At 48.2% G+C, this 11,077-nt stretch overlaps 1 protein-coding gene across 1 annotated transcript in view; it reads left to right on the top strand.

Annotated features, from left to right (window-relative positions):
- Positions 1 to 5,562: 5,562 nt before the first annotated feature.
- LOC129386950 (uncharacterized) overlaps positions 5,563 to 11,077 on the top strand; it is a 36,719-nt gene continuing 31,204 nt past the window's right edge. The window contains exon 1 of the mRNA XM_055075470.1: positions 5,563 to 5,767. Coding sequence (XP_054931445.1) covers positions 5,563 to 5,767 — 205 coding nt within the window. The remainder of the gene's footprint in view (positions 5,768 to 11,077) is intronic.

Here is an 11,077-nt window from a genome sequence, read left to right as displayed (position 1 = left end):
AAAGAAAAAAAAAGTTTTTGATTGTTGTCAACCAACATAGGGCATGGTGGTCAGCACAACAGTGCAATGTCGACCGTGGAGATATGGACGAAATTGCTGAATGGACCAGACAACAGCCAAACACTCTTGTTCGGTTATCGAGTATTTCTTTTCCACGGAAGTGAGAACGCGGCTTGCATATGCAACAACCTTTTCGCAAAATTCGTCGACGCGCTGCAGCAGTACGGCACCGATTCCTTGACCATTAGCGTCAGATACAGTAATGTGGGCTCCTTGTCATCAAAATGACAAAGAACAGGTGGGGATGTTAGTGCGCGCTTGAGTTCTTGGAACGCGGCTTCACACTGATCGTTCCAATCGAAGGAACTTGAACTAGCAAGGAGCTTGTGGAGGGGCGAGTCAATGCTGGCGATGTTCCGGATAAAACGTCGAAAGTATGAGGTGAGTCCAATGAAGCTGCGCAGTTTTTTTGCACGAAGTGGGCGTGGAACGTTGAGCACTGCGGAAATTTTGTCCGGATCGGGCCGGATGCCGTCTTTGCTAACGAGATGACTCAGGACTTTAATCGTTGTGCTAGCGAAACGGGACTTCCTCGTGTTTAGATGAAGTCAGGCATTAGAAAGGCATGTGAGTACTTCATCTAAGCGTTGCAGATGGTCAGTGAAAGTCGAGGAAAACATGACGATGTCTTCGAGGTAACATAGACAAGTTTTCCAGTTGAGGCCACGAAGAATAGTATCGACCATTCTTTCAAATGTGACGGGAGCATTGCATAGACCGAAAGGCATTATGTTAAATTCGTAAAGGCCATCCTGAGCTGGAAAGGCGGTCTTTTCTTTGTCCGCTTCGTGCAGTAGAATTTGCCAATATCCGGAGCGAAGATCAACGCTGGAAATGTTTTGCGCGCCTTGCAAAGAATCAAGGGCGACATCGATACGGGCCATCGGATGTAGATCCTTACGGGGCATCTTCTTTAGCGCTCGGCAGTCAACGCCAAAATGTACCGATCCATCCTTCTTCTGCACTAAAACGACGGGTAATGACCAAGAACTGGCGGAGGGACGTATGATATTTCTTTTCAGCATATCGGCGACGTTCTACTCGATGATCTTGCGTTCGGCCAAAGAGACTTGGTAGGGATGACGGCGTACAATAGTCTGACCATCGGTGTCGATACGATGGAAGGCAATGGATGTCTGTCCGAGTGACGAAGTATCCATATCAAAGGAGGCCTGATGCTTCGTGAGCAATTTTAGCAACGCTTCACTCTGAGCAGCAGTAAGGTCGAGATTTATCACGGAATCAAGGGCAGATGAAGCAGGTTTGCCCTGTTGAGGAAGAGCTTGCGAAGCGGAAAGAGGAAGCAGGGAGACTGGTTGAGTATCCACATAAGAGGTCACTGCAGAGCCTTGAGGTAGGAGGAATGTCTCATTGGCCGCGTTTAACGCGATGATTAATGCAGAGCTTTCTTTCAACCGCACCAGGCAGGAAGCGAAGACAATCCCACGGGCAAGACAGCGGCAGTAAGGAGTGATGAACACGTCGCCATTGGTGATGTCCGTAGAACAGAGACGTATGATTTGCTCGTGGCCGGGAGGCAGTACAGAATCGGCAGCAGTGAGAAAACGCAGTCGTGGCTCATGGGCACTCCCGATGCAATGAACTTTCTCGGTCATATGGACTACATGTTGACAGCAAGAGATTAAAGCTGACGTTGATGAGAGAAAGTCCCAACCTAAAATTAGTTCATGAGCGCACGGGAATAAATCACGAACTTAATGTGATTGCGGATATCATCAATGAAGACACGTGCTGTACATTGGGCTGATGGTCGAATGATTGCTCCATTAGCCCCAGTCAGGGATGATCCAATATAAGGCGTCTTCACGTTCCGCAGACGAGAGCACAGGTTCACCCGCATAACAGATATAGTAGCGCCCGTGTCAATCAGAGCTAACGCACACCCTCCAAAGACACCAATAACATGTTCGAAGGACGTTCAGGAGGACTTGGAGCACTTCGCAGCGATGCAGTTTTCCCCAAAAAAGCTGCACTTGTAAGTTTTCCGGTCACTGGACATGGAGTTGGGAGACAGGTCGAAGTGGCGAAACAGAACGTCGGAGGGGCGATGGGGAGCGGCGTCTCGAGGCACGTGTGTTGTGTGCGGTGTTGGAGAAGTCGGCCGGAGATGGAGATCGGCGAACGGGAGGATTATCGTCATAAGTGCGGTAGACGCGAGGAGGCGGCTGATTGCGTTCAAAGGCAGCGTAACCACGACGTTCGTCTTGCTGGCGGCGTCGGCTAAACCGGGAGATATGTCCTCGAAAGCCGCAGAAATAGCAGACGGGCCTCGACGAACGCCAGGCAGAGTAGTAACGCGGGTTCGGAGCTCGGGCCACTAAAGGTGCCACATGATCGTGAACAGGCGCAGGTGGTGTGATTGGAGACGGCGCGGCTGGCATTGCAGCAACCTGTGAGTAAGAAGCCGGTTGTGGGCAAGTAGAAGCGTTGGTATGCTGGGCCTTGCGCAGGGAAGCCAATTCCTCCTTAATAATACCGCGCAGGTCAGCAGAAGCAGGTTGGACGTGAGCGCTGCTGCAAGGGGGTGAGCCATGCGCTGCGATTCCTCGCGAATTATGGCTAGAATCATAGACCGGAGCTCAATACTGTTTGCCAGGGGGTGGCCAATCCGCTTGCAACCCGAAAAGTGCGGCTGCAAGCGGATTGATTGCAGGGCGTCGAGGTGCTGACAGACGGAGACGACGTCCGACACCGTCGAAGGGTTTTGAGCGGCGAGTGCGTTGAAGGCAGTAGATCCGATACCCTTAAGAAGGTGTCGCACGCGGTCAGTTTCTGGCATGGCACTGATGACACGGCGGCAAAGCGCGAGGATGTCCTCAATGTACGACGTATACGAGTCGCCATAGTTCTGGACGCGTTAAGACAGCTTCTTTTTCGCAACTTCTGAACGAACCGTGGGTGTGCCGAAAATCCGCCGTAGGTGTTCCCTGAAAGACGACCAATCACGGAAGTCCCTCTCGTGATTCAGGAACCGTGTCTCGGCTACTTGAGAGACGTAAAATGGTACGTTATTTAACCTCGATGTCTTGTTCCAGTTGTATTTGCTACACGATCGTGGTTGTCGAGCCAGTCTGCAACGTCCTCACCAGGCAAGCCAGAGAAGATTTCCGGATCGCGATACCGGTTGTTGGCAGGGCTGGGAGGGGGCGTGGCTGGCACTTGAACCGAGACGGTGGACGCTGCGGTCTGCTCTTGCGACATGGCGGCCTCTTGGCGTAAGCGGCATCCCGAACGTAGCTCCAGGAGAGACCTTGAAGGGGATTGAGGTCGAAGGGATCTTAAAGCGCCTCCACCACTTTAAATACCACGGTCGAGATGACGCTTTGTTCCAAGAAGGAAAAATGGCGCTGATGCAAAAACGAACACGAGCCGATGATTGATGATGACTTTGTACAGATGAAGTCCGCATAAATGATTACAATATGTATATATATATATATATATATATATATTGTCATGGATCTAGGACCTCAAAAAGGTGTGACGTCATTTTAACACATCGCTCTCACATTTGCCTCTAAATCACCACAGTCTTTTCGAATACCTAGCTATGACATTTACTCTGACATTTCTTCAAATATACATTTGTTTGCGGACGATTGTATCCTCTATAGAGTGAAAAATGATCAGAATGATTTCGTTACATTACAAATTAATTTGAATAAGATTTCCGTATGGAGCTGGAAATCGGACACCACTATTAACTTGCAAAAGTCGGTCCCAATGTGTGTCTCTGCAAAGGAAATGCCCCACAAATTTTCTTGCAATGTAAAGTGCACGAAACTGACCTCTGTAGTTGAGTATATATACCTCGGAGTGTACATATCGCGAAATCTGAGTTTTTATCGTGGTATCCTGTGTGTAAGCATGTCGAGATTTAGGTTTTCAAAGTCGCAATGCAAAGAACTTTTCCTGAGAAATTAAAGATTTATAATTTAAAACGAGTATTCGCTCAGTTGTAGAATATGCTTCTTCAAAATGGGAGACCTGGTATTAAAATGCATAGATAACTTGGCATGGGCACCAAATTGAGGCTTTCGTTATGTTTTTAGTAATAACTTGACAATTTCAGTGTATCGTGCTTATTGCCTACATTTCGCTGGGGAGGCGAAGCGCAGGGACCTGCGTATACATAAGTTTCAGCATAAACTATTTCAGTGTAAATTTGGCATACATCATGACATAAGCTTGTTTCAACCAACTTATTTATCATTGTTCAGGGATTACATACTTCCACTTAAGGAAGTCGCTTGTAAGACGGACTCATTCAAGACTTAGTCTTTTTCTAGGTTCGCAGAAGAACAGAAGGTATTGCAAAAAGAGAGATGTCTGTATATTCCAAGAAGCTATTTGTGTTAACACTGTGGTTTAGATCTTGCGTTTCGGGACTGCTTGCAGTTTTGTCACGATTGCTTTGATTGCTTTTGATCCGCGTGTATTGATCAATCCCGCCAACGGCAAAGTATAGCTTTCACATGAAGAGTTTATACAAGTCTGCGCAGACCAGACCTATTTTGCAATTTTCTAGCTCTTATTTTAGCATATTGATTACAACACGCGTAATGGTGTCCATGAGCAACAAGATGCCTATGGCAATATTTTTCTCACCTGATGCTCGTGTGTACGCCTTTCGCCACCAGTGCTCAAATGTCGTCTCGGCACGATTCTGTTTCACTGCACGAGATGTAAAAAAGAAAAGAAAGAAAACATCTGCGTGCAGGCAGCAGGTTTTACCTTGTTGTAGCGGAGACTTGCGTTCGAACACGTGCGATTCTTGACCCGGCGGTATTTCGTTCCCTTCGTGCTTATTTTTTTTAATCTTCGCTAGTCTGCACTAACTATTAATTTCGCCAGTCATAGAGAGAGAGGATCACGAAGTCCTTGAATACCGGAGACATTACGGAAACCGTGCACATGCTTTCTTTCTCAGGAATACGAAAGGCTCCTTTGAACCAATCTTGTGTCTTAGCGACTTGATTAAGCGCAGTATTTTTTTCTTGGGAAGAGTGATCCACGCCTCTGACTGGTGTACTGGTGTCCACTTTTTCCGGGACTATCTTCGCTGTGCCCACAAAGAGAAGCTGGCAAGATACTGGGCCACAGTCCCTCTGAGTACCTTTTCTTCTAGTTAAACTGAAGAGACCTCTGCAAACGTTCAGTTCAGCGGCGTCCCATAGTATCGTCCATTAGTTTAAGGCAAAGAGAGAAACATGCTTTTCTGTCCCGGAGCGCCGAAGACATACTGACAGAGTAGGCTGTCTACGTGGTGTGCCTGATCCAGTTCGAGCATCTATCAAATCAGTGTTGTATCCTGCCATGCTTTACCGGCTGTTTTCCGGAACTCGCTTCCGGCAGGCGTCAGTCGAGGGACTTATGCTCGCGGTGCTGTTGCTGCTAGCGTCAACGTGGTTGGCAGAAGCTTCGTTAGCACTGCATGAAACAGCGAATGCTTCGAGCAGCGACAGATTGGAGACCACGATAATGGCGTCAACTACTGCTTTTCCGGAGGATGAGGGTAGGACTGACTACGCGCAAGTGATGCGCGGCTTGGTGGCCCGAGCTTTTGCCAGCATACCGACGTCCCTTCGGAGGAAGTTGCTGGAAGCCGACGTCCGGCCGGAGTGCACGGCGGGACTCTTGCGGACTCTGCGCGGCTTCCAGAACCTCGACCCGTGGGCGCTGAAATGTGAGTGCTTGCGAAAATGCTACAGTCGTCCTCAGTATAAAAGGAAACAGATAATAATCGTGATGCATGGCCTCAAATTTAGCAGCTGCATATATAATAAGATTTCTTTCTTGAACAGTTACTCTCATTGGACACTTTTACGGGGAGGCAGGTGCGTTTAGCGGCAACGGGCGCTTCAAAAAAGAATAATAATAAAATAAAATGTGTTTCGTTTCATGTTGGTGACGGCTGTACGTTCCTGCATGATCAGGGCTTCCAACAGGCATCCGTGGCTTCTTTAATTGCGAAGCAAGAAATCGGTTCATTCGCAGTTTTCACCTTCCTTTGTCCGGTTCGTGCACGCTTGCTCTATTACGCATGAATTTATATGCTTTCGCAGGGCCCTTTTGCGAAAGCTGGATATTTCAACGATGATAATCGGTTGCTTTTCAGGCTTCGTTGTTATTAGGCGGCAGTGTTGGTTATGTGAATATAGGAACTACCCCCGAAAGGAGACGACACCCAGCTGTCACACTAGAGAACGAAATTTATTTACTTAGAGGTTTATTGCGTTCGGCTGGGAGAACGTGGAAACTGAAAAAAATCTAAGTGGGCGAACTTGCTATAGAAAACTAGAGCCGAGTGCAAAACCGCTCTTGCTATGCAGTTCTGTCACCCTCTCTTTCCATTGGGCTGTTTGATTTCTACGACGTTCACCTACCAACACGCCCAAGCCACAAGTCTGGTAGAAGAGCGAAATACGGCATTCTCTTAAACAACATAAATTCATAAAACAAAGAAAGATGATGAGTCTTTCAATGCGGATCTCGAAAGACTCACAAGCAGTCCGCAGCAAAACTTGTATGTTTGGAGCAAAACCAGAACACCCTGCAGGCGTTATACCTCAAAATTGGCACGCGTTACAATTGTCGTAACCTGTCGCAAATATGTCGATGTAGTGGCAAACATGTCCATAAACATATTTACTGGGCCGACGTAAAGCTTTATTTGTATTGGTGATGTCCTGTAAGAGTTACCTGTGACTGTAGCTCAGGACTGGCATTTGTACAAGGACGACTGGCGATATAGTCTCCTTCTAGGAGCATTCGGAGCATTCGGCGTGAATCTGGCAGCATTCGGAACTGCTATTTCCAGAAAGGATGACTCTTGTGCGCAGCCGCAATTTACAAATATTTCCCTAATTCATTGTTTCTTTTCTTTATATGAGTCCATAAATTTTTCTGTGTTAATTTTCGGCGATTCCCCTGCCGTGGTTGTTTAGTGGCTTTGTCGAGCAGGTTTGACTCTAGTACTGTTCGTGCACATCTCTTTACCCCCTCTCTCTCTTCCCCTTCTCCCTTCTCCCAGCGTAGGGTAGCCAACCGGATTTTGACCGGTTAACATCCCTGCCTTCCTTTTATCGCTGCCTCTCTCTCTCTCTCCCTTTCTTTAAGCTACGCTCCTAAGCACGAGGTTGCGGGACGAAATCCCGGCTGTGGCGGCTGCATTTAGATGGGGGAAAATGCGAACATGCTCATGTACGGTGCATTGGGTGCGTGGTAAAGAACTCCAGATGGTCAAAATTAATTGTGAGTCTCCCAGTACCGCCTGACTCGTTACCATGCCGTGGTTTTGGCACGTAAAACCCCCACTGGCTGACTGAATAAACTTTATTGACACCAGCAAGAGGTGGTGGCTGGGCCTAGTACCGACGTCGAGGTGTTGCCTTGCAGGCTTGCTGGGTCGCCCAGAGTTGGTCGTCAAGGTTGGAGCTATGCAGGGCAGCATGCGATCTCGACGTGAGGGTCGTGGGATTAGTGTCAGGGTATTGTTTTGTACAGTCCCAAAGCATGTGTGGAAGTGTGACTGTCTGTGTCTTGCAGATATGGCACATGGGATTGGGTTAAATGTCTTGGTAAATCTTGTAGCGGTGTAACGAAGGGTAAGTGTTGGTTTGTAGCAGGCGGAAAGTTGTAGCCTGCGCTCGGGATAGATTTTTGTGTGGGCCAGGGAAGGTTCTACGCTATAAGTAGAAGGATTTGACAGGATCATTGTACCCTGTCAGGTGATCCCTACCGGTGGGGCAACCTCCCCGTCTCCCGCGCGGTTAACTAGGCCTCGCGCTAGCGAGTGTGTAACCTCATTGAGGTTTGGGAAGTGCAGGTGGACGGTGCCTGCATGAGCTGGGAACCAGACTAGTGTAGCCTGATGGTAGGTTGAGCAGGGTGCTTGTTGCAATATGCGCAAGGCTTGGTGTAAGACACGCCCGTTGATATAGTTGATAACTGCGGAACGGGAGTCAGAGACGATGGTTTGGCATGTTCGGTCTAGTGTGGCTAGCGCGGTGGCCACTTCTTCAGCTTCTTCAGCTTCCTCAGCGTGTGGGGTTACTAGGCTGATAGCATGGTGGAGAGAGCCTTCACGCGTGTCGACGGCTGCAAAGTGGGTACCGTGGGGATATTCGGCGGCGTCGATGAAACTCACACCGTCGTGGCGAGGAAGGGATTTGGTGAGAGCCATGGCACGTGCTGTGCGGCGTGCGCGGTTGTATTCGTGGTGAATGTTGTATTCGTGGTCCATACGAGCAATCCAAGCTCGTATGGTGGAAGGAAGCTGGTGTTTATGGCCGTGTTGATGGTGGTAGGTGATACCGAGCGAGGTGCGGATGTGGCGGCCCGTCGCTGTGAGAGTGTGTGTCTCCAGCTGAGAGCGGCGTTGGGCCTCGATCAGCTCGTCCAGTGTTTTATGGACACCTAGTTGAAGGAGGGGGTCAGTGCTGGTGTAACCGGGGAGGCCGAGGGCTTCAATATGGACACCGCTAGGAGGATGTTGAGTTTGGTTTGTTAAGCCTTGTACCAATTTAGATACGCAGTAACGTAGGTGATGTGGCAAATTACGAATGACTGGATTAATCGGAGGAGATTCTCCTCTTTCATACCTCCAGGGCAATTGGACACCCACTTCAAAAGTCTCATGGCGTTGGCTGCATTCATCTTGATGTTGATGAAGGCCATACCATTCGCTCCGTTCGCCTCTATGGGCATGCCGAGCACACGGATATTGGTGACGAGGGGTATGGGGCTGCCATCAGTGAGATGAAGCGCGATGTCTTCGTAATGGCGTTTAGCGGTGGAATATTTCGGATGAAGGCCGCGGAAAGTGGGTCGGTAGAGGAGAAGGTCGCACTTGGCAGGTGAGCAGCCAATCCCCGAGCCTTGGAGATAGGTCTCGACTATTTCAACGGCGGATTGTAGTGCCGTTTCTATTTGGCCGTCACTGCCTTGATGGGCCCAGATGGTTATATCGTCAGCGTAGATCGTGTAGGTGACACCATCCGCTTGCTGCAACTCTTTGCCAAGATCGATCATGACGAGATTAAAGAGCATTGGGGAGATAACGCAGCCCTGGGGGGTTCCCATGCTGCCCAGAATCTGGGCGTCGGAGCGGAGATCACTCACCGAGAGGAAGGCCGTGCGATTAGAGAGAAAGTTTCTGACGTAATTATAAGCGTGCGCTTCGAGATTAAGGCGTGAGATGCAGTCAAGAATGGTGGCATGGGCTATGCTGTCAAAGGCTTTTTCGAGGTCGAGGCCGAGTATAGCTTTAGCAGTACGTGTTCTACCTTCTAGTACATGGTGCTTAAGTTGTAGCATGACGTATTGGGTCGACAGGTGGGCCCGGAAGGCAATGACCGAGTGAGGATAGGCTCCAGGGTCTTACAGATGGGTGTTAATTCGGGTGAGGAAAGCATGTTCCATAACCTTACCCACACATGAGGTTAGTGATTTGGGGCGAAGACTATCGAGGATAAAAGGTTCGCCAGGTTTAGGAATAAGCCAAGAATTTATTTTTGGTGATTACTCTATTGATTGATTGAATGATTGATTGATAGATTTGTGAATGTTGTCACAGCCTGTTTTTGCCGCAAACTCATTACGACGCTCTATCATACATTGTTTGCTGCTGTAAATCTAGCATTGCAAATCGGAATCTCTAGGTAGGGTGTACATCTGGAAAGTATGGGAAAAAGCTTACCGCCTTCGCGAACTTTCACAACATTCGTACTGTCCGTGGTTTCTGTATCGTTTCGTAGTAGCGCTGCTTTTGACGTACCAATTTCATCTTGCGCCATTCAAACATGCTCGAATCTCCAAACAGAATGAACTGCTTCCAGTGTTACGAAAGTCGAGGCACTGTTAAAGGTATATTATTCCAGCTATTTCCAATGTGTTCTCATCCTAAAAAGAAAAAAAAAATCATTCCGGCGGTTTAAGTGCTAAAAGCGCGATCTGATCATGACGCACGGGAGGGATGCCGGATTATTAGTGACGATCTGGGTTTTTCTTTATTCTGCACCTAAATCTAAACGGCAAACGGGTGTTTTCTTGCATTACGCCCGCATTAAATTGCGGCTGCCCCTGTAGGCATCGAACCAGTGACATTGAGCTTAATTGCGTAATGCCATAGCCACTGAGCATATCGTTGCGGGTGTACTCTCGTGCTAGCATGCTATTGAAATATTTAATGCAGCAAGGTAGAAGGAGGCTAGAATTGTTGCTCAAGTCGCCTCACGCATCATGCCGATTACTATTAGATAAAGCAGCGTGCGGACAGTTGCTTACCGCTGACGACTCCGCATCAAAGTCTCGTGTATAATCTGCGGCACTGTACTTGAATCGGCGAGCAGACTAACCTCGATGCAGATACCACTCCACCTCTTCTGGTCTATCAACCGGGCTTCTCAACATGTGTTGCCAGTTAAACTGGCTGCTAAAAATTATCCTTGTTGTGCCCACATACGCTGTGACGGTCTGGTACTTTTTTTTTCTTTCTTTCTTAAGAAAGTATTCCAGCATAAATTTTTTTTTCACGAGCACACAGAAAGACGTCGCCGGACGGGCCCTACTCCAACTATGTCTATTGAAAGGTACACACGTTACAGTTTTAAACCGTTCATGACCGCAGGAACAACAAAATGCACACAAAGAAAACCGCAGATTAATGGGAGCGGACTGCTTAATGTGCCCTTTGTTTAATAGCCCAAATTCACTGGCACTCAGGAAGTCTCAAGTGGTGCTCATGCATGTTTTGCCTCTCTGCGTAATAAAAAAGAAAGGATTCCGATAGCTCGGGTTATAATCTGTCGTTATTTTGGGTTAGAATTTTTATTTCCTCGAGTCGTGGCTTCCAGTTTTGATCGCTAAAATGTTTGCAAGAGCTGCAGTGGGCGAGTACATTTTGGGACGAGGCCGTGAAGCCCACTGATGATGTTTCTTGTTCTTTGGCATGGTCGTTGAAACAGCGCCCAGTTTCACCGACATGAACTTTGCC

Source organism: Dermacentor andersoni, chromosome 3 (genome assembly GCF_023375885.2).
Source record: "Dermacentor andersoni chromosome 3, qqDerAnde1_hic_scaffold, whole genome shotgun sequence".
Lineage (NCBI taxonomy): Eukaryota > Metazoa > Arthropoda > Arachnida > Ixodida > Ixodidae > Dermacentor > Dermacentor andersoni.
The sequence above is the reverse complement of the archived record's forward strand: the minus strand, read 5'-3'. Positions and strand labels throughout refer to the sequence as shown.